General features: G+C 59.3%; 1 protein-coding gene across 9 annotated transcripts in view; it reads right to left on the bottom strand.

Annotated features, from left to right (window-relative positions):
- ARHGEF11 (Rho guanine nucleotide exchange factor 11) overlaps positions 1 to 23,130 on the bottom strand; it is a 75,545-nt gene that overhangs the window by 51,421 nt on the left and 994 nt on the right. For 4 of the 9 annotated variants that reach the window (XM_059413603.1, XM_059413607.1, XM_059413604.1 and 1 more), the window contains exon 1: positions 22,478 to 22,940. The exons of 2 other annotated variants lie outside the window; for them this stretch is intronic. In XM_059413603.1, the coding sequence (XP_059269586.1) occupies positions 22,478 to 22,509 (32 nt within the window). In that variant the 5' untranslated portion in view covers positions 22,510 to 22,940. Of the gene's footprint in view, positions 1 to 22,477; positions 22,946 to 23,130 lie in introns of those variants that run through there. 3 more of the 9 variants (XM_059413608.1, XM_059413610.1, XM_059413609.1) reach the window with 2 other exon arrangements.

Raw genomic sequence — 23,130 nt, 5'->3', positions numbered from 1 at the left:
AGCAGTCTCGGCCTCTCCCACCCCCGCGGCCAAGCCCACGGCAGCCACTGCATGGCTGACCAACATGTTGGGGGATCTCCACTCCTTCTCTCTTCCAGGAAACTGAGGCAGGGTGCGTGAGGAGGAAAGAAGCCCCTCACGGGGGTAACTTCGGCGGAACGGCAGCAGAAGGCGAAAGCAGCTTCCGCAGAAAGCAGGCTCCCCTCATTCCGCCGCTTTCCACAAAGATGACCGTGGGAAGTAGTTCCCAGGGTGAGACCCACGTGACAATGAAAGGGATGCTGGGGAACAGGAACAGTGTCCCATCAGTGTCCTCAGACAGGGAGCACTGCAGGCCACAGACAGGATGGGGGAGCACAGCGTCCGGCGGCCAGAGGAGTCCGGGCCGCTGACTCTTACTCCAGTATCCTGGAGGGACGGGGTCCTGAGTAAATACCCAGCCCAGGGCCCTTCCTAATCCTGGTGGCAGGGAGGTCTGACAGGCTTGCCCTGTGTTGCTCCACGGACGACTCGACGCACCATCAATAACAAAATGCTGTCCCCGCTGTCCCCACTCCTACCCTCTTTATGTTGGGGCTTTTGGTGGGGTTAAGAGCCTGGGCTCATCCACAGGGACCCCTGCAGAGGCGCAGTGGGTGCCGGACAGTGCAGAGGACAGGGACAGGGACATCCCAAATAGGGCATGGACCTCAAACCCTAAAGGGCCCTGAAGCAGTTATGGTGGGACAGGAGGCTGTCCGGGGGTCTCTCGAGGCCAGTCCAGAGGCCCCAGAATCATGGCTGACAGAGCAGACTGGCACAGGCACGTCCACCCACGGAATCCGGCTTCCGACAGTAAAGTCCCTAGAAGCTTTGCTTGATGAGGTCTCTCCTGGCCAGTCTCCCCTGGGCCCAGGCACGCAGTACCCCTGCCTGCACAAACTCACCCGCGTCCCTGGTTCCACACAGCAAACGCAGCGAGGACACACAAGCGCTTCACCCACGCATCCCGAGCTGCACCTGCCATCCTGCTGTGACGGGAGAGAGGAGTCCGTCCCCGAATCTCTCTCCAAAGACCTGATTTGTGGATTAAATGACACTTGTGTTGACAGTCTTAATCAGCTTCTATGTCTCTGGTGCCCCAGCTAAGCTAAACCGTACACGGCTTGAAAGGAGGGCATGTGTCTTGCACTCCTGGGGCATCTCTGCATCCCTCCTCCCCACGGGCCAGCTGGACAGCCTGGGTGTCCTGGCACAGGCACGGATGTGTATGCACACCCACAGCACCCACGGACAGGTGCACGCACACTCGTACACACACACGCACAGCACCCACGGACAGGTACACGCACGCATACATACCCACGGACAGGTGCACGTGCACTGGTACACACACACGCACAGCACCCACGGACAGGTACACACACGCGCACGCATACATACCCACGGACAGGTGCACGCACACTCATACACACACACGCAGAGCACCCACTATAAGCTTTGGGACTCTGTGCACAGAGCGCTGCTCCATCCACCTCTTGGGCAGACCAGCAGATAAGCAGCTACTGGCACACATCCAAGGGACCAGAAGCCAAAGAGAAACAAGACACTGAAGACGGAGCCACGGCCACGCCGGCTGAGACTCACAGCCGGATTCCATGCGGTCCCCAGGTGCCAGGAGCAAGGACACATCCCATCAAAGGTGCTGGAATCCTCGGATGCAAGAGGCAGAATCTAGTTTCTCTGGGACTCTTTCCAGTTCTTAGAGGACTCCTGGGGTGCCTGGGTGGCTCCAGGGGTTAAGCCTCTGCCTCCGGCTCAGGTCATGATCTCAGGGTCCTGGGATCAAGCCCCGCCTTGGGCTCTCTTGGGCTCTCTGCTCAGCAGGGGGCCTGCTCCTCCCTCTCCCTCCACCCCTTCCCCGGCCTCTGCTCTCTCTTGCTTTCTCTCTCAATAAATAAATGAAAAAAATCTTTAAAAAAAAAGGGAAGAAGGAAACCAGTCCTCTTGGATCCTGTTTGCCCTCGGGTGCAGACAGCTGGTGGGAAACGGGCCTCGAGGTGACACCAGGCGGTCAGGTGGCCCGCCCTCCTGGGCCCTCGCGCAGCCGGAGACGGGGATGACCAATGAAGGTTTCTGCCAACGGCCGGACCCTTCCCCGGAGCAGGCTGAACCTTCAATGATTTGACTGACGGGGGACACCATCCCCATAATCACGGGCTGCAAAAGTGCCAGGGGCCTGAGCCAGAGGACGAAGGACCCAACGAGGCAGCCCCAGGTCTGCAGTCTGAGTCCCACGGCAAGGCCAGTGAGGCCAGGGCTCCTGCCGGGCTAGAGGGCCCAGAGCAGCAGCCGTTCAGGTCCTAAACAACTGGGGTCAGTGCACGCAGCGGGGCGTGACCCAGTGTAGGGCACCGGAGAGCCCCGCCCCCACAAGGAAAGGGGAGGGAGAGAGCAGGCCCGAGAGAAAAGCAAGGGAATGCCCGAGTGGGACGGAGCACTTCCCAGAAGGATGTGGAGAAAGGGGTAAGCCAGGGCCACAGAGGGCAGGTGGCCGGGGAGGAGGGGCTTAGGGGCACTTCCAGAGACACCTGAAGACCTCAGGAGCGGGTCCATAGCCTCCCCAGACTGGCGGCTGGGGCGAGCTGGAACTCCTCATTAGCGGCTTTGGGTGGAGATTTTTTTAAAAAGGCTGTGAAATCATTAGTTAGCGCAGAGCGTCTGGCACAGAAGTGGGTGATGGGGGATGGGGAGCAGGGCTACGGGAGGAGACGGGGCAGTCTGGGGCAGTCTGCGAGCAGGCGGCAGGCGCGCTGCGGGGTGCTGGGCGAAGGCACCCTCCGGGGGGCTCTCAGCTTCCCACCTGGCCGCGCAGAATTAGACACAGGCTCCACCCCTCGACTCAAACAGCACCTTCCTGGAAACGCCAACCCCACCTTCCTGACATTGTCTCCTTGGCACAGTTACCTAGGACACTATACTTTAATTTCTCATTTTTTACACAGACTTTATTTATTAGAGAGAGAGAGCAGCGGCGGGGCAGGAGGAGAGGCGGCTCCCCGCTGAGCGCAGAGCCCAAAGTGGGGCTCGAACTCACCACCCTGAGATCACGACCTGAGCTGAGATCAAGAGTTGGACGCTTAGCAACCTGAGCCACCCAGGTGCCCCGATTTTATTTTTTATTTAATTCGCCTCAAATAGGAGCTCCAGGAAGGCAAAGCGTTCTGCTCTGTTCCGAGCTCACAGCACCAGATGCTCAGAAACACCCAGGGAACGAAGGAACGCATCCAGCTCCCGTAACGGCAAACGGTTCGGTTCTGCGCGGAGAGAATGTAGTCGGAGCCTCTCGCAGGACCCAGAACAGAAAATAGCGCCCACACACGGCCTGCGCCGTCATCCTCAGGAGGGCGGGAGCGTCGCGACACCCCCAATCTCGTGTCGCAGACGAGGAGACGGAGGATCACGCGAGCCTTTGTTGCGGGCTGCACCTGTGTCCCTACACAGCACTGGACTGCGGCCCTGACCCCCAGTGAGTGGAACCCAGGCCTCTGGGAGAAGAGTGTGGAATGAGGTCACGGAGGGCCCTCCTGACACAGGACAGCAGGATCCCCCAGTGTGTACACGCCAAGGATAGGCGGTGGGTGTGCACGAGTAGCACGCGGCCATCTGCAAGGCAGAACATGGCTCTCCAGGACCCAGACACAGGCCTGACCTCCAACTTCCAGCCCCCAGCACTAGGAGAAAATCATCACCCGGTCTGTGGTACTTATTATGGTAGCCTGAGCACAGCAACGCAGTCTTTGTGGACATTTCTGGGGTCCCTGGTGTCAGAACTGGAACCCAGGGCCCCGGGCTCAGGCACAGGGTGTGTGTGCACACCAGCGTTAGTGTGCTGGCCATTCTGGAAAAAACCTCCTTCGGAGAAGCCGCAAAGACGGGCTCGGCGTCTCTCCCTCTGTCCAACCCTGCAGAGCTTCCTGCTCTGGGCCCAGAGCCCATGGCCTCAGCTCTGGGAGGCCCGCAGGGGACTCCTTCACAAGGTGGGGAGAGGTCGAGAGCCAGCCCTGGCTCTGCTTTTGTGCCCCCCCACCCCCGCTGGGTCATGAGGCTGCACAACACGTGGCACTTGGTGCAGATCAAGTCCACGGGAAGTGAAATGTCGGATGGCCTGAACTTAAACTCTAGAGGCAGCTTAGAGTAACTCCCCACACGTCTGTAAAACCCAAGACTACGAAACTTAAATAAAACCCGGACTTTCAAGTAAACTCCTTCTTCTCTGCCAAAAGTCTGCTGACCAAGGACAAAATGGATTTACACTTAATGTACTTCCCCAGTGACTTAGACACCCGTGCATTTACCATCACAGTGCTTGCCAGTCCCAGAGGACCACCCATCGGTCCACGGAGGTGAGTTAGAGGCCCAGGCACACAGCGGCGCAAGCAGGATCCTCGTCCTTGGGAAATTCGCCGGCTTGAGGCATCAGGGGCACAGCGTGCAAGGTGCTAGTGCGGGAGCGGAGCGGGAATCCACAGCCGGCCGTCTACAGACAGCACTGAGTCGCAAGTGCTGGGGGCAGAAACCGGGGCTCTCTGGCGATGCCAGGGGCAGTGGACTGCGCTGAGCTCTTAAAGGGGCAGAGAGTGCGGGTGCTCCGTCTGATCTGCTGAGCTTCTCACCCCGTCTGAACCACAAACCGACCCAAACGCTGGAAGACTCCTCAGCACGGACTCATTCGCTGGTCGAAGCTGGTGGACGATTCCACCAAGATGACGCCAGGCTGCCTGACTGCGAGACTGAGAACACACGGGGCCCAGGACCGGTCATGTTGCGCCGAGCCGTGTCGTCGTTCACCATAAAAGCACATGCCGCACCGCCAGGCTCAGCAACCCCTTGCTGAACCTCTCCTGCCTTCTCCCAATGCGCCCTGTGCCTGGGGCACCCTGCCGTTTCCTCTCACCCCTCCCCAAACAAATAAAACCCACGGCATCAAACTTCCTTCCTCCAATTAAAGGACGACATCAAGAAAGTGAAGAAGCAACATGCACAATGGAAGACAGATGTGCGCGCCGCGTGTCCGGGAAGGGACGCTAACCAGAACACATATAGAACTCTCAGAAAACAATAAAAAAGGTTTTTTTAAAATGGAAAAAGATCTAAATAGACCATTCTCTAAAGAAGACACACAAATGGCCATAAACACATGAAAAAATGTGCAACATCAGTCTTCCGGGAAGCGCAAATCAAAACCACAGTGAGACGCCCCCTCACCCCACTAGGATGGCTAAAACCAAAATAATGGGAAACAGCGAGTGTGGGGACATGGAGAACTGGGGACCTTTTCTGCCGGGGAGGACGCGGAGTCACATGGCCGCCGCGGACACGGTTCGGCGGCTCCTGAGAACGGTCAGCGCAGCAACACGCAGAGACGCTCCGTCAGCCCCACTCCCGGGTCTGACCCCGGAGAACTGGGAACACGGCCAGACGCGCACCTGTCCGCGGACGTTCACGACAGCGTTCATGACAGCGTAGCCCCAGAGAGGACGCCACGCGACCTGCAGCAGCAGCCCAGGGTGGTCTGTCCGGACTGCGGGATGGACTCACCGCCCCCCTCCCCACCCCGCCGCGGGCAGGAAGCACCCAGAACGCGTGAGGCTCAGGGGGAGCCGGGCGCAACGACCACACGTTACGGGGTTTCGGTTACACGAGCCGTGTTCAGAAGAACCATGTTCCTGGACACAGGAAGGGCAGCAGGGGTGCTCTGGGGCTGGGGTGAGGGGGCAGGACAGGGGAATGACTGCTGATGAGCACACACTGCTTCCCAGGAAACTGGAAAATTCTAAATGAGACAGGGGTGATGGCCTCCCAACTCTGTGACTGTCCCCAGACCGCCTAACGGTTCACTCTCACGGGTGAATTTTATGCTCTGGGACCACAGCTCAATAAAGCTGTAAAAAGGGGCGCCTGGGTGGCTCAGTGGGTTAAGCCGCTGCCTTCGGCTCAGGTCATGATCTCAGGGTCCTGGGATCGAGTCCCATATCCGGCTCTCTGCTCAGCAGGGAGCCTGCTTCCTCCTCTCTCTCTCTGTCTGCCTCTCTGCCTACTTGTGATCTCTCTCTATCAAATAAAATAAATAAAATCTTTAAAAAAAAAAATAAAGCTGTAAAATACCCACGGCTTCTCTGGTTTTACCCAGTGGAGGAGAGGGGCGGCCGGATGCTGACGGACACCTAACCCTCCATCCATCCCAAGGAAGGAGTTTCTCTCAGGGCTAGTTCAGGGTTTGGGTCAAATCCCCTCTGCTAAAGCCAGAAAGCACCACTTCACCGGCCGGTTCAGGCACCAGGCAGCATGTGGGGCCACGGCTGGTCGGGATCAGTGACCCGCTAGACCCCCTGCATGCCCGTCCCTCCCTGGCCCGGGCGTCGCCTCTGTCACCGGCCTGAGAGCGGGAGGTCCACCCCCTCCACCCGGTGTGGGGCGCACGGGCTCCCGTCTGTGGCAATCCTGCCACGTCCCCGGCCTCGCCAGCTGGCACCTCTCTCCAGCCACGGCCGCCGGGCGTGTGTGCAAGGCCACCCTCCAGCCCGAGGCGGTCTCACCTCCCGCCTCACTGAGGAGCGAGAGCCTCTTCAGTTGCCCGCCGGACGCTTCTCAGAACACGCTGGGTCGCCTCCTCACACCTGCCCCAATCCGGGCCCGGCCCCGGCCCCACTCCCCTCTGCTCCTTCGGTTCCTCCTAAACCCTCGCCGTCCTCCAGTTCCACAGTTCGAGCCTCCAGCCTAAACGGACCCAAATCCCTCTCGGCCTTTGGAGAACGGCTTCCCGGAGGCAGGAAGCTCCTCCGGCCCCACGCGTGGCCCTGGCCCCCTCGCCCACCTGGGCTGCTGGGAAGGGTCGTCTGTCCTGCTGGCTCGTCCTTCCCTCCTATGCCTCTTTAGCCCACTGCGGTCTGGCCTCTGCCCCCAGAACTGACCGTTCCCAGTGAGATCACTGACCCCCAGCCTGGCGTGTCTCGCAGCCGGCAGGCCTTCTGCACATCTAACCGGGCCCCTCTCCGTCGGACCGCGTGGGCCACTAGCCCTGCCCTATGCCCCCTTTGTAGGGACGCTGCCTGCTCTGGTGCCTTCAGCCGCCTCTGGAACACGGAGGATCCCGCATCTACTTGCCCTCAGTCTCCTCAGGTTCCCGACTCCCATCTGTAACTTGCAGGGGCGACACTCACCCCGCAGACACTCAGTCGAGGCCCTGGGGACTCCAGGCTCTCCCCGAAGGGCAGACACTCCTGGGGTGCCTGGTCGCCCTCTCTACCCGCCGGCCCACTGAACCACGGATGCTGTCACTTCCGAACTAAGGTCTCTTCCTCCCACAGCAGACAGGGCAGTGGAGAAGACCTCCAGCCTCATGGCCTGGGCTTGGGTCCTCCTTCCCGACTTCCCAGCCGTGCGATCCCGGCTCCCCCGCGGCTGTGACGCGGGGACGCTGCTGGCACAGGGCCATCGGCAGGTGGGCTGAGGGAGTTCTCAGCAGCAACAGCTCCCGCTGGCTCCGCGATCTCCGCGCTGGGCCCGAACTCTGCACAGCCCAGCACCTGCCTGTGTGGCTGACACTGGGATGGGGAACCTCGGGCTTGTTTGAGAAGTATGCTGAGCCCCGCAGGGACGCCGTAAGGCGCCCGGGTGGCTCAGCCAGTCGGGTTTTGGCTCAGCTCCAGATCAGGGTCCTGGGATCCGGTCCAGGCAGTCACCTGCCCCCCTCAGCCCAGGTCAGGGTCTGTGCTCAGTGGGGAGGCTGCTTGGATTCTGCCTCTCCCTCTGCCCTGCACGCGCACACACACGGGCTCTCTCTCTCAAATAAATAAATGAATCTTAAAACCCTCCCAAAGATCTCAAGAATTGCTACGAGGACACGTGCTGCCGTGGGTTTAAACAAAACAGAGCCTCGCAGAAGTGGGGCAGCAGGACCCAGCTCACAGGGTCCTCCGAGGACGAGGCATCAGTCGGGACCAAGAATGATGCTCACGCTGCCCTTGGCCTCGGGTCAGGGAGGTTTCGGGCCAGAAGCACACCACCGAGACTGTTAAGAGAGAAAGGAAACAGGACGAAGAGGAAGAAGTACAGAGAGATAAATTCTTTCCAGAATCTTGGAAATGAACTGAACCACCAGTGCGGACTGGGAGGTTTCTCTATTTCCCCGTCGACCATCTGTGAGTGTTCAGTCCTGTGTCAGCCATGCCACCCGGGGCAGCAGGCCGGCGGCACCATCTCCCTGTCCCCGGCTCTGAACAGTCCTGCCTCCAAGTGCCCGACACGCTCGGGTCACAGCACGGTGGTCCAGTCTCTGCTCACCGGCTCCCAAGTCTGCGTCCTCCGTCACCAGGGAGTCTGACACACACACACGTCTGATCCTGCTGGAGAGAAGGACTTAATGATCTTCTTGCTTACTTGTTTTTACAGATTTCCTGGGGAGGGAGAACCCAACATCTACTCCACAGGTCTAGCAGGAAGTAGAAAAGTTCCGACTTTCTCCAAAACTCAAAAACACCCAGATTGGAAACGACAAGGTAAACTGATTTAGAACCAGACGCGTGGATTCTAGAATCCCGGGGATAACAAAACATGTGTAAGACCTAAAAAGTGAGTCCCGCAAGGCTACAAGATCCAAGCTCAACATACAACAATCAGTCGTGTCTACACATACTGAAATAATGAAAAAGAGGTTTGTAAAAACCGCCCTTTAAAATATGAACCACGGGGGGGCCTGGGGGGCTCAGTGGGTTAAAGCCGCTGCCTTCGGCTCAGGTCATGATCCCAGAGTTCTGGGATAGAGCCCCATATCGGGTTCTTTGCTCGGCAGGGAGCCTGCTTCCTTCTGTCTCTGCCTACTTGTGATCTCTGTCAAATACATAAATAAAATCTTTAAAAATAAATAAATAAAATAAAATAAAATATGAACCCCGGATGGGAGTGGGGGGTGGCGGCGGGAGGCCTGGGTGGTGCCATTGGGTTAGTGACTCTTGGTTTCTGCTCAGGTCATCTCAGGCCCTGGAACTGAGCCCCCGCTTGGGCTCCACACGCGGCGGGAGGTGTGCTTGGGGTTCTCGCTCTCTCTGCCCCTCCCCTGCTCACGCACACTTTCTCTCTAAAATCAGTAAACAAATAAATAAAATAGGGCCAAATGTGACAAAAGATGTAGAAAGACCAGCACATCAGAAAGCACGAAACAGCACTGAGAGAAACAAAGGACCTCCGTGCGGGGAAACCCGCACACGCTCGTCTGTACAAGGCGGGGTGGTCTCAAACGGTGCCGAGTCAAAGAGGGCAGACCGGGAAAGGGTCACCGCGTGTGACACAGAATTACACAAAACGTGAGCCAATCTACCGTGAAAGAAAGCCAATCTGTGCCAGAAAGTTCCGGTGGGGGATGAGAGAGAGACTATAGGAGCATCTGGAGCTGACGAGAACGCTTGTGGCCTTGGTGGGGCGACAGCATCAGACGCGCATCTGTCAAACTGCATCGGGGCACGTACTCTGTGTGCACTTTGACTGCACATCAAATATACCCCAATAAAGCTATCGAAATGGTAAAAATGCAGCTTTATGGGAAACAGGTCCTCCGGGCCCACAGCAGAAGCCAAACGCTGCCCTTCTCTGTTGTAGAGATGGAAGCAGACGCTTCTTCCCGGTAATTCAAGCCTCTGCCCCAAGACATTCTGTTCCTGACCCAGGTCGCAGTGCTGCTAGATCATAAAATGAGGCAATGGCTTTGTATTTAAAACAGGGAAAATCGCCACATATACACACTCCTATGCGTTCTATCTGTTCGTACATACAAATGGTTCTATTTCATCAGTTAGCACACTGGCCAGTCCCAAACATCCCCACTGGACGGGCGGCACAAATACTCAGCGAAAACAGACAATCCCAAAAGCAATTACATTTGCCTTTGTAATTTAATACACAGTCTGGTTTTGCAGAAAACACGTTCTTGGGGACGTCAGGCCCCAAGTACCACGAACCGAGCCGTCACCCCACCTCACATCTCACACGAAGGGGGAGCTAAGGCGGTCACTGAGCAGGGCGGCCGGCACCGGGAAGGTGCTGAGCTGCACGTCGGCAGTGAGCGTGCAGAAGCCTCCGTGTGCATCTGCCATGTCACACGCCCACAGGTGATTGTACAGGTGCCATCGGCTCCCCCACCTGAGAGCCCCACAGCCGTTCTGGGTCTCCCTGCTTGTGCACCTCAACATGGCCTGCATTTCTGTCTGCTGATGCTCACATCAGAAAAGAGAGAAAAAGCCAAAGATTTAATGCTGAGATTCTGTCCGTAAATTCTCAGCAACTACAGTCTGATGAATCAGTCACTCTGCGGGAAGACTACAAGTTGACAGGGCACATGATCCAGGCAGAGGACGCTGCCAGGTGGGCACTCGACCAGCCGGGGACACTAGGGACATGTCAGGGGAGCTTTCAGGAGGGCGCTCCGTGCACCCCTCCTCTCCCACGGCCTTTAATAAGGCCTTTTTTTTTTTTTTTAAAAGATTTTATTTATTTATTTGACACAGAGAGGCAGGCATGGAGGGGGAAGCAGGCTCCCTGCTGAGCAGAGAGCCCAACTCGGGGCTCGATCCCAGGACCCTGGGATCACGACCTGAGCCAAAGGCAGAGGCTTTAACCCACTGAGCCACCCAGGTGCCCCTTTAGTAAGGCTTTATAAGTTATTTTTTAGGGCATGGGAAATGCTGAGCACTCAAGGAAGCGGCATCACACCTACGCCCTTGTTCCGTAACTCTCCTGACTCCACAAAGGGACAAGGACACGTTTACAATCAAATCAATGACCCTCAAGGATACAAACTTCATCATCATCCAAAACATACCCAGTGTCGAGTCCTAACTGGCGCGAGGGGGGGCGGGGGCACGTGACAAGAGCATTCCTGAGGCCACACCCTCTGGGAATGCTCAATCTACGGGGGTAACAGAGAAGTTTCAGACAAGGACAGGCCCCAGTAAAGGAAATCAGCTGCTGGTCGTCTGCACCAAGAAGAGGGCCAAGGGGAAGCACGTTCGAAAGTCTGCATTCCCGGTAGGCTCTGCCGCTGCGCAGTCCCAGGCATGCCGCCTAGCTTGTTTGACCTCTCCATGAGGACCCTGACCTCAGAGGGTTGGCACCACCATTAAACAAGACTCCGCGCACAAAAATTCTTCCGAGTACGAGCGAATCCGAGCCACCAACGAGGGAAAAGGACGAGGCGTCCTGAGCGGGTGGGTTCCGTACCAGGAATGCAAGGTCGGTTCAACACAGAAATTTCTCTCAAGAAGGTATGCAAGGGGGTGACAGGCACACGAAAAGCTGCTCAATGTCATTAGTCATTAAGGAGATGCAAGGTCAGGGAGCCTCCCCCCAAGGCACCTGGAAGACACGCAAAGGTTAGGAGCGGACGCGGACGGAGGGATGCCAGCCAAAGTGAGACGGGCTGGAAGTCCGCCGGCGGGAACAGAACCTCGGGTTCCTGTGGCATCTGGGCTGCCGGTGGCTGTCTTGTCCTTCCCCCTCACCCCGTCTCCTGAACGCTTCCCTGAAACCGTGGGCCCCTGGCCCCGGAGCCGGCCATCTTTCCGCCCTAGCCAATTGATTCTCCAATCCCGTAGCTTTTGTAGAAAAGGCTCTCCACACAATGACGGGCACAGATGGGGCAGCCAGACGAGCGGGTCCTCCAGGGAGGGACGGTCCCCCATCCGTGGGAAGACAGAGGAGCAGTGTTGTCTCAGAAGGGGGACAATTCCAATACAGAGAAGAGCTGTCAAGGCAGTGTGCCCCGAGGCCACCAGGCCCAAGGAGGGAGAGGGGGAAGGGAAACCAGATCAGCCTCCTGTTCCACCGCGCACTCTCCGCAAGCCCACGGCGAAGTTAAACTCCAGGACAGGTGCAGACGGCTGTGCCGAGGGGAAGCGCCGCACTGGTGCTCGGGGCCAAGGGTTGCCACGTTACGGGGGTTCTCAGTCTCTGCCTGAAGCCGGCTCCTGCCGCAGCACCTGACAGCCTGTTGGCTTGCTTAGCAAGGCAGGAAACGCCATGCAGCAGGGCCAACCACCCAGCACGGGTCTGCAGGCCGCGCGGATCGCCAGCAGGTCGGACGCACACAGACCGTCTGCCCTGCACCTGCCAGGACTCTTCTCGTCGACGGAAGAACTTCACGGTTACCGCCTCCCTCTCCTCTACCCTCCAGCCTCCTTCCAGCCCTCCTGCTCCTTGTGCTTCCCACCCTTCAACCACCGTTCCTCCGGCCGGTCTGGAACGGGCACACGTGCACGCATGCACACTCACGCACGCGCACACTCTATCTCGTGCTGGAGCACACTTTTTCAAACTAACTGAGCTCACGGGGCTCCCAAGCAGGTCAGTCTCTGGGGTAACTGGCATGGCAGCAGCAGGACCCAGGGGCGAAAACAGAGCTCAGAGCCCCAGGTCAGCACGACGACGGCTCCAGACCACGTGGGGACACACATCGCAGACATCACTTTACGGTGAAAGGGAGGCCTGGCGAGGTTGAGCGATTTGGCTTAAAACTGTACGCACAGGGTTGTTTCTCTTCGGGCTGAGAATGTTCCACAATTAGCAAGTGAACTGCTGAGCGACACTGCACTGCACACTCTAACGTGGCCAATTCTACGCGCGGGATTTCTCCCTATGAAGCCGCGAGCGAAGACGCCGTCAGGGCGCCTGGCCCCGCTGGTGCAGCGGGGGCCTCTCGAGCTCGGGCGTGTCCGTCCGAGTCCCACGCTGGGTGCAGAGATAATGTAAAAGTAAAATCTTTAGAAAAAATTGCAAACGTTCACTTGAGAACTCCACAAGCGACCCCCGCGACACAGCCCTGGCGCCATAGACAGAGAAGCTCCGGAGCTGCTGGGAAGTGTCCCATGCGTGGTCGCACGCCCAGTGGCCTACGAAGGCAGAGCGCTCTTCCCGTCACCCAACCCGCCCGGCCTGGACCAGGCAGGAGGCAGGAGGAGGGAGGAGTCCTCTGCCTTGGGGACAGTCCCCAGTGGCCCAGCACACCTGCTGGGAAGAGGCCTGCTGGGTGAGGGACGCTGTGCTGGGCTCTAATCCCCACGTCCAGACTCTGCGGAGTGGCCTGAGCCCCTCTGGGCCTCCCCGCCTGTGACAAGCACCAAGCCCTGCCTGACGGCCGCCACAACACAAGAGAGAAAACGCACCACTGACAGCACGTCACCGCCCACACCCCAGGAACACCACTGGGGCCCTCTCTCCTGGGTCCTGAACTTTCCAGCCCTCTGTCACCCGCATACTCCCTGCTTGGAACGTGGACCCTCTCGACTCTGACCTTCCCTTGTGCACAGTTCTGAACCCAGCTTTTACCAAAGTCACGTACGTCTGCATCATAAACAAGCTTCCTTGTTGTCTGTCGTCCCCAACGGCCTCTAGTCCTGGTGCGTCCCCAGCGCTGAGAACACGGCCTCCTGTTCATACGCGTCGGATGAGTGTGTTGAATATGTAAAAAAATCCCCGCCTCCCGGACCAAGGGCTGTGCAGGGGGATCTGCCCCCAAACCCCGAGCAGGCGTCTTTCTCACCCTCTCGGGCTCCGGGTTCAGAGCCGGAGAGGGACCAGAGCCGAAGCAGAAGAGCCACCAGGCCCGGCGCACATCCTGCCGGAGAACCAGGATCTCCTCTGGGTTTCTGCCAAGATGATCCAGAGGCTTGGAGCAGGGTGAGGAGGCTCACAGCGGCTGCCGGGCCTCATCCCACACCGACCGCGGTCCGCTGAGCCGTGCAGACACCTGCGCAGATGTCACCCCGGAGGCCGTCAGAGATGCAAACGCTCGGGCCCAGACCCAACCCAGAGTTACGGAGTCAGACATGGCGGGGTGCAGCCCTGCCCTGCGGAAGGGAACGCGTCTCTGGCCCACACTGCGGCGTGCCTCCCGGCGTGAGTGCACCTCAGGCGGCCAGGCCTGCCTTGGAAAAGTGAACTCGAGGTCCTACCGACAGGGACGAGGAGCTATGTCTTCCCTCCGCTTCCTCCTGAGCAAACTTCAGAAACGACTGGATGAGCCTATCACCATTTCTTTTTCTTTTAAAATATATTATTTATTTATTTGACAGACAAACACAGCGAGAGAGGGAACACAAGTGGGGGGGGGGTTGGGAGAGGGGGAAGCAGGCTCCCCGCTGAGCAGAGAGCCCGATGCGGGGCTCGATCCCAGGACCCCGGGATCATGACCTGAGCCCTTGTCTGTGCCCCCTCCTCCCCTGGTGGGAGCGTCTGACACTGCCGGCCTTCCGTTTCTCTGCCGCTCCCCGCCCCAGCCTCTTCTGGGGGACCCCGCTGTCTGCCTCCCCTGCATGTGTGAGCATGGCACACGTCTGAGCAGCGCACGTGTGCTTCTCCACTCCGGCCTGCCAGGCCCAGGGGCCGGCTCGCACTCAGCAGCTGCCCTTGGCTCTGTCCGGAGGGCTGTGGCTCACCCCGAGGCTCCGTCCCTCCAGAACTCTGCCGTGTGAGGGGACTCCCAGCCCACGCCCACGCCGAGAACAGGTGTGCTGCCCTCCCCCACACAGCCACCTGCTCAGTCTCCCCCCGGTCCTTCCCCACCTGCGGGGACGGCTCCCTGCCCCACCGCCCTTCTCCGCTGAAGCTGCAGGGACGCGGTTTCCCAGCAGCACATCTGCCCTCGTCGCTCCCCATGTAAGTCTGGCGACGGTGCTCCGTGGCCCTCGGGAGAGAGTCCAAATGCCCTGACCCAGGCTTCCACGGTCCCCAAGACCCGGCTCCTTCCCGTTGTCCAGATTCACGGATCTGTCGTTCTGCGGTCCCATGACAGAGCTCGGCGACCCTCCAGCCCACCGCAGCACGTATGGCCCCTCTGCCTGAACCCTCGAGCCCTCTCAAGCCCTCTCGAGCCTGGCTCTCAGTTTTAGGTCTCCATTAAAGTCCCTTCCTCTAGGAAACCCTCCTCGGAGTCCCTCCCATATGCTCCAGGCGGACTCACAGAACAGTGTGCTGTCACACACCCCCCTGCGTCCTGTCTGCCGGCCCCCGGCCACGGGCACCTGGACGGCACAGCGTGCAGCTCACTCACGCTGAACCCCAGGGCCTGAAGATCGGAGAAGCTGACCAATGCTCTCACCTGAGGGATGGTGCGGACCCTCCCAAACCTCGGCCTGCTGCCGACCCTGGAAGCCGAGTGGTTCCTGTCCCCAACCCTGGGGCCGGAGGAGAAAGAGTCCCATTCACGAAGCTACTTACTCCACTCTCTCCACCACCTCCCCTAGAACAACAGTGGCCTTTCTCTGCGGGGCAGGCTGCTCTGGGAAATGAATGGGGCCAGCCCGGGGCAGGCGGGACAATGGCAGGGTGGGCCCCGGTGCCGTCAGACCCCTGTGGGGAAAGGCAGCCCGGAAACCGGGCCGCCGAGGGGGAAATCCCCCAAGCTTCGCGAGGCCAGCAACCCCAACAAGGGTGCTCTGTCCCTACAAGAAGTACCAAGTGCCCCAGACCTCGCACCACCACCAAGAACAAGTCTCGGTTCCCGGCAGCCGTGCTCAGAGCTGCTTTCCCGAAAACCCTGGCTGGGCAGGCGGGGGACGCGGAAGGTCCCGAAGCAGTGGCAGGTGAAGGCGGCTCGCAGCGGGCAGGCATGCGCTCCGCAAACCGACGGGGCATCGGGAAGCCGTCCAGAAGGACCAGCAGACATTGCAACCCCGGGCAGCAGAAGACACGATGGCCAACACAGGCACGGAGAGAACCAAAGATCGCCAGCCGGCTCACCGTGGCGGACAGCGGGCAGCGAATTCTGCGCGAACCTCTCCATGAGGTATTCTACACACACGCAAGTAAGACAGACCACAGTCCAAGCGCTCTGAGTGTGCGAAAGGAACGCTGAATGACAAAAACGTCCCGGTGCGCGGTGTGAGCCTGCCAGGTCCCCCTGCAGCGGGGGGCGGGGGGACAACGCCCGTGGACAGGGGCGCAGGGAGGCGCGGGGGCCCGGGAAGCCGGTGGGGGGCCCGGGAACAAGACCTGCGGCAGTCAGAGGGGGCGGAACGGAAGGGAAGAGCCGCTGGCCACGCGGGGGCCAGCGAGGAACGCCGTCAGGGTGAGATCCCACACCCTGCGTTCGTGCAGGGTCCCCAGAGCCATGTCTGCGGGTCCCTCGTGTAGGGCGAGCACAGGCCGGAGCCCCTGGCCCCAGGTCGTCCGTGGCAGCTGAGCAGAGCTCAGGCCAGGGGGGTCTTTGCCCAAGCAACCGCCTTCCCAACGCCCTGGCTCGCGCCACAGAAGCCACTCAACTAGTTAATGGCCGGTGGGGGGTGGGAGACTCCCGCAGAGACCCTCTCGCTCAAGGTCCTGGACTCTGGAACGCTGGCCCCAGCACCCTGGGGCTGCGTGTGATCAGTTCAGGGCGCTCCGTCAGACCCTGCCCGCTTCCGCAGATCAGGACGTCTCCTAAGCCATCTCTGGCCCCGGCTTCCCTCGCTGCTCCCCTCAGGGGGGTTCCCTGCTGAACGACTGCCTGGGGGAGGCCCCACCGGAGGGCGGCACTGGCGGGGGTTGGGTCGTCTCACCGGCTGTGCCTTGGCAGCCCACTGCCGGGCGTCCACGGGAGGCAGGAGGACTTCTGCGCAGTCCTCTCTCACGGCAGCCTGACCCTTCTCCCAGCCAGCCAGCCTCAAAACCATAGGAATCTAATTTGATTCAGCCTTAACAGGCCCCTGTTGTTTTTCTTTCCAAAACATCTTTTAGATCCTGCCCCTCTTCCCTGCTCAACGTTCTCTCTCACCACGACCGCTGCAACACCTCCCAGGGCCCTCCTGGGCCCAGGCCCTCTCCCGCGACCCATTCAATGTCAGTACTGTCTCTGCAGTTTTTCTGACCTTGTAACACGCGACCCTCCCCAGCGCCCAACACCTTCATCCCCCATCCTGCCCACCTCCACGACCTGCCCTCTCTCCGATGCACGAAGACCAACAGCCCCGCCGCCCCAACCCACCGCTCGCTTGGCCCCGCCTGCGATGGCTGCCCAGGCTGCTCCCTTGTCTGACGGATCCGCTCTTCTCTTCCCGATCTCTAACCACCCGTCCCAGCTGCTACCCTCGGCACCAACCTTCTGCTCATCTCTGTACTTCCCGGTACCTGACGAGATGCGGCAGTTACGAACTATGCCTTCGCAGTTTCCTGCTGCTTCCCCGATAACCTTTCGCACCAGGAACGTGAGCTCCCTGGGCTTGCACGTCACTTGCCACAACAGCGAGAACCCAGCGAGGCGCGGCTCTGGGACAAATACTTGTGGTGCCGCAAACTGACTGCAGGTCGGGCGGGTCATGGGGCTGCGTGCCCTGGGTAGTCGTCGGAGCCATCACATCCCCCTGACCAGAGCCAGGCCATGACTGGTGACTGGAGGTCCCATCAGAGCACTTTAGAGTAGTAGCACTTAGTGCTGGAGAAAGTGCTAGAAATCACAACTTGGAAAACACTTGCTCTGACTTTTCAAAGCTCCTCCCTGGTTCGTGCGAGTCTTGGTTTACTGTTCTTTAGAACGAGAGGGGAAATCCCGAAGAAGTCAGTAAAGATGACGGAGGAACACTTATGATTTTAGGGACTGTGCTGAGATCAGAATTAAAAGACAATGAAATGAGCTTAAACTATAGCAGAGGCAAATCTGAGACCCTAAAGGAGGCCCAGACTGCGTGGTACTTCCTCCCACGATGGAACACGGGACCCAGGACAGACCCCCACCTGCTGCGACTAGCTCCAAGGGAGTCCTCTTGGAGCCAAGAAGAAGTGGCAAGGTGACCCCTTCTGACTTGGGACGCATGTGATTTTCGGGTCACGCCTCCAGGTGCTTCTCCAGGCGGGAGAGTGCCCCCCGGGTCCCACGAGGGCCGTGGGTCTGCAGGCCTTCCTGCCTCCCTCATGGTCCTTCCACGCTCCTCCCTCGTGTCGGCGCCCAGCGACTCCCTGGTCTCTCCAAGCTTTCATTTTCACCGATTCCAGGAAGGCCAGACAAGATTCCTGGAGAAATGCCCCAGCTCTGGTGTTCTCAAGCGGCCAGCACGCTCGCCTGGAGCTCGGAAGGTCCCCTCTTCTGGTGGATCCGGCGTGACTGTGAAGAGGGGAACGATTCCTTCTTTCTTCCGAGACAGAACCCGCACCTTCTTTAGTGCTACTCCCCCCACAGGGCACAGGAGGGACCCGGGAGGCCAGAGCCATTGGGGTGTGGGTCCTTCCGCACACGACTTGGTGAAAAGGAAGTGTGCATGGTTCCCGGGGCACGGGGCTGGCAGGCCACAGATAAACCCTGGAATCAAGCTGTTAAAATAACAAACCAATAAAGTGGAGTTTTAAAAGTAGCAAGTGCCACTGTGAAGACCTAAAGCAGGTTCGGCCAACACAGATGAAAACAACGCCTCCTCCCTCATGTCCTCCGGGACTGCACACCGAGCAAAGCCCTTCCTGCATCGGAATACCAGACCTTCAGAGGGCGGGCTGCAGAGCGCCCCTCAAAGCTTCCAAAGACAGTCCTGTGCAGGTGAGGGGCTTCCAGGACTCCCCTGTCTTTATGCTAACTTGGGAGCTGGCTATCACCCTTCATGAAATCTTTTTCATTTTTGATGAAATCATACTGTCATGTAACTTTTCCTATTTTCTAACGCACTCTCACACGGATGACAGGGACTCTGACCACGATCTGAAAGTTAAAAAAAAAAAAAGGCTAAAAAATTTGTTAATCAGAGGGTGCTCTTTCAGAGATGTTTCTGCGTGTCTGAAGTCAACTCAGCCTGCTCCTGCCCGTCACGGTGATCACCCACCAAAATCCACGCAAATCTGTGGCCACCACTTGTCTCACCCCAGACAGCAAGGGGGTAGGTTCTGGAGAAGACTCAGCACTGCAGGGCTTCGTATCTGCAGCTCTGAATGCAACACCAACCACCTCAACTCCGCTGAACTCGGATTCTAGGGCCCAGGGCTTGATAAGAACCTGAGGCCAAGGTGGGAAGCCACCTTGCTCTGGGAGCCACCCCTTTCCTTTCGAGATAAGCCCAGTCTGGGCAACCAGCATCTCCTCTCTAAGACCTTCCCTGAAGCCCAAGGCCCTCTCCCAGCACCTGCGACCAGCCTCCCTCCTATGCCTCCTCCTCACCGAACATTGTGCCGCTCCGAGAAGGGGGAAAGGTACCTTCAACCTTAGATCCCTGATAAGGACGGTTGCTGGGTCGGATTCATTCTGAACTGGGAATGGCCAGAGACTGTTAAACACGACCTTTCTATTCCGGCCTAAGGGAGCCAAGGTAGCTGTAGCCTCTCCCATTCAGCAGAATTCTTGGGAAGGCACCGGGGACCATCACCCAACGCTCTCCTCCAGTCCCCGGCGCCTCCACACACCAAGCCTGCTCACTCTGGCCACATGCTTCAGAGCAACGCGACGCTCCCTTGGCTGCTCAAAGGGTTTGGGGCTCATTTGGAAGGTGGTGTGTGAAGTTAAACCAAACTCAGAAGTCTGTGGCCTGAAATGTACAGTTTTACAGCTTAGAAAGCGATACGACATATATGATCGTGTTTGCTTCGCTCCTCCCAACAGTCCCACGAGATGCAATAAATGTTAGAATCCCCAAACGACGCAGGGCGTGAAAGTGCTTGTGAACCGGAAGGCCTTTCATGCACGTGAACGCTTGCAACGCCCAGGAGGAAATGAGAGGAGGTACGTGGCGTGTCCACGCGCACAGAGTTGAGCGAAATGCCAGGGCTCAAACCAGGCCCTCTTGGTGTGAAGCTAGCGCTTCCCTGTCTGCGCTGGCCCACAGGACTATGGGACTCGGCACAGAGCACAGCGGTTTTACAGAAGCAGATGTCTAACCCGCCAGCTGGGAAACACCTGCCATGGGAGACGGGGCCTAGAGACGGCTCAGCAAAGCTCATCATCGCCCCCACAGAAGTAACTCGGCGTCCTCATCTCTGCTTGCAGCATCAAACACGCTTTGAGAAATCTTGAGAAGATGCGTCCACAGGCCACAAGCCGTCCGCCGACAGAAGGACAGGGGCTGAGCAGCTGCACGAGCCCGCGTGTCAGTGCAGAAAGATCAAGAGTCGTCACAGACACTTCTCCACCCTACGGACCCAGGTGTCAGTCCCCAACAGGGAGTTAAAGACGCTTCTGAAGAAATATTCCAGAGGCTCCTTAGGGCCACACATCTTCTCCACACATCTTCCGGCACGTGGCTCCTCCCTAGGAAATACACACCAGCGAGGGGCTGTCTCGGACCTGGCTCCATGTGGGCAACCAAGCCAGGAGTGCTGGAACACTCTGAGGGGGAGGAATGTACACTTGCTGACAGGCTCGCTCATGCCAGCATTCTGCCCCTACGGATGGAATGCTCACCACAGGCCCACCGCGGAGCGAAGGGGATGTAGTCCCTGCCTTTCTGGGGCTTACTGTTGAGTGTCAACAGTTCCTCGGTCTTCGTCGGGAGCCCTATCCTTCCCCCGCTCCGCACCGGGACTGCGCACCCACTGTGACGCCCATCGGGCACCTCCACTAGGCTCTATGCGGCACACCGTGGGTAAGATATCTAGATGGCAACCCGAGCCTCTGACCAAGCAAAGGTGACGAACACTCTGTCTGCAAAGCTGTGGCACCCCAGAGGAGAAATGGGTGCTTTCCTAGAGAAATGACGGCACCGTTCCCAAGACCGTTGAAAAGACCCGTGCAAAGGGAACACCAGACAGGGTCATACGCTACCGTCCAAAGGAGATACGGAAAGCCCATTCCGCAGGACCAGTACAGAAATCCACTGAGCCAGCACGGGGCAAGCAGAAGAGCCTGCAGGGATCAGGAGACCCGCATTTGGGCTCAGATTCTGCCTCTAGTCCAGCAAGATGGCACACGGCAAGCCAGGTGTCCTCCCAGAGCCTCAAGGACCCCCCACTGGATAGCGGGAGTAACATGGTCCACCTTCAGACCCGTTCGACAAAAGCACGTGGGGAGAAACGTCCCATGCCCTACCTCACCAGATGGTGTGGGGATACGAGCTCCCCCAGGAGCCCTCCTGGCCTCCCTCCTGCACCCCCAAACCTGGTTTCCATCTGCTCACATCCCTGATTTCAGAGAAATCACTCACCAACCACATCTCACAAAAGGCAGATGCACTAAAGCCTGAAACGAGAAAGCGGCCCCGTGACCACGTCACGTCCCTGCCCGGACGCACCTCGGGCCTCCCTTTACAAGATGCGAGCGACAGGGAAGCCAAGGACAAGGGGAAGGGACGCCAGTTTTATGCCCTTTGTGGCTGGCTGCCTTCAGCCCACTGACAACTCCGGGCCCAGGTGGGGGCTGTGGAGCCGATCAAGCAGGACTCGGAGGCGATCCACATATTAGTGTCCGGGAGGGATTGTGTTTATACCCCATTCCACGGCCAGAAAGAAACTACTACTAGCACGGATCATCGCAGGTTAACTGGCACGAAGAGACCTCGGCTCCCCGCTGTTCCTGCGTCTCCAGCAACACGGTGTCCAGGCCAGGGCTTCCATCTGCTTGCTCCATCCTCTAACCTCTACCCATCCAGTCAGGCTACGTACAGAAGCTAAGATTTTTAAGGAGAAAGGGATGGGGCTGGGGAAACAGACACCTCACAAAGTTGTAAACAGCAGGGGTACCGGTGCTGCCCAGGCTGGTAAGGGGGCTGGACCCTGGGTCTGGGCTCCAAGGACCTCCAAGGACCTCTGCCCATCAGGCCTCAGAGTCCAAAACAACTCATTCAGGCTCTAGGCGGAGGGAAGGCCCACCCTGCAGAGTCAAGCTTATTAAGGCTGGCCTGGAAGATTACACCTTAGAGCATGCCCTGGTCGGCAGGTCTCAAGTTAAACCCTAAGCTTGGAGAGGAAGAAATTCAAATGTGCCCTGGGCATTTGGGGGCCATTATTATCAGTCACTGGCAGAAATCCAGACCTCTGTGGGTGCAAAGGGTGCTTCTGTCCCATCAGTCAGGCCTGGAACACCCTCCCCCTGGAAATGGAATCACGCCCCCACCCCCCGCGCCCCAACCAAGCCCCCCCATTCGGTAGCAAGCAGCCCGCCGAGGCCCACGCCCCTGCCGCGGCCCTTCCCCCAGCAGCTCAACACCTAGAGCCAGTCCCAGTCCACCCTGAGCACTCACGTGACCAGGCCCGGCGGCCTCCCGCCCCCTACACAGGCAAGTTAGGGGCTCAAATTCAGCCCGTAGCAGGGCAAAAGTCAGAGACCGAGGGAAGCACCCCCCCCCCCCCCGTCCTCTCCCGGCTTCACGGTTTCTCGCTCGTTTTTAAAAAGCTCTGAATCCGGACACAGCCGCACCGAGGGGACACAGACACACACGGCCGTACCGTCCCCAGAGACCCGCGCTCCCACCCCAACGCCTCCTTCGCAACCTTTTCCCCAAATGCACCCCCCTCGCCCCCAGGGTCCGGTTAGAAAGTGCGGGAAAGCCCCTTCCAGCGCGCCTACCTGTCTATGCTCTGGGGCAGCCTCACACTCATGGTTTCTCAGGGTCTCGGCGCGGCCAGGATCTGCAGTTCTGACGTCCTGATCGCGGCCGGGTCGGCTGCAGTTTCCAGGGGAGGCGCGGGCGGGGCGCCCCGACCTCGCGGCCGCGCAGTCGGACGCTCGGACGCGCTCCGCGGCCTCAGGACCCCGGGAACCGAGGCTCCCCTGTCGTCGGACCCGCCGGCATGCTGTCCGTCCTCGGCCCCCCGCCCCTCCCCCGTCGCAGGAAAAACCGAAAGAAAAAAAGAGGAAAAACTGTGACCTTCTCCGAAACCAAAAACCCAACCACAAATCTGTTCAAGGCCGGCGCCGGGGCCGCCACGGGTCACAGAGGAATCCGCCCTCCAAGCGGCCGTCCTCGCTGCAAGACCCAGGCGGAGCCCATGCTCGGGCCGCTGGCCTGCCGGGGCCGGGGGGCCGTGCGGGGTCGCCCCGCGCTCCGCACGACGGGCCGCGCCGGGGCAGGGGCGGCGAAGCGAGCGCAGACGCCGGGCCGCCGCGGCCGCACGGCTCAGGGCCGGGCCGGGCCCGCGCGGAGGCGGCGCCTTCACGACAACAACAGAAACAGCCTCGGCGCCGCGGCTCGGGGGTCCCTTCGCGGCGGCCGCGGCCCG

This window comes from Mustela nigripes, chromosome 10 (assembly GCF_022355385.1).
Source record: "Mustela nigripes isolate SB6536 chromosome 10, MUSNIG.SB6536, whole genome shotgun sequence".
NCBI classification, from domain to species: Eukaryota; Metazoa; Chordata; class Mammalia; order Carnivora; family Mustelidae; genus Mustela; species Mustela nigripes.
The sequence above is the reverse complement of the archived record's forward strand: the minus strand, read 5'-3'. Positions and strand labels throughout refer to the sequence as shown.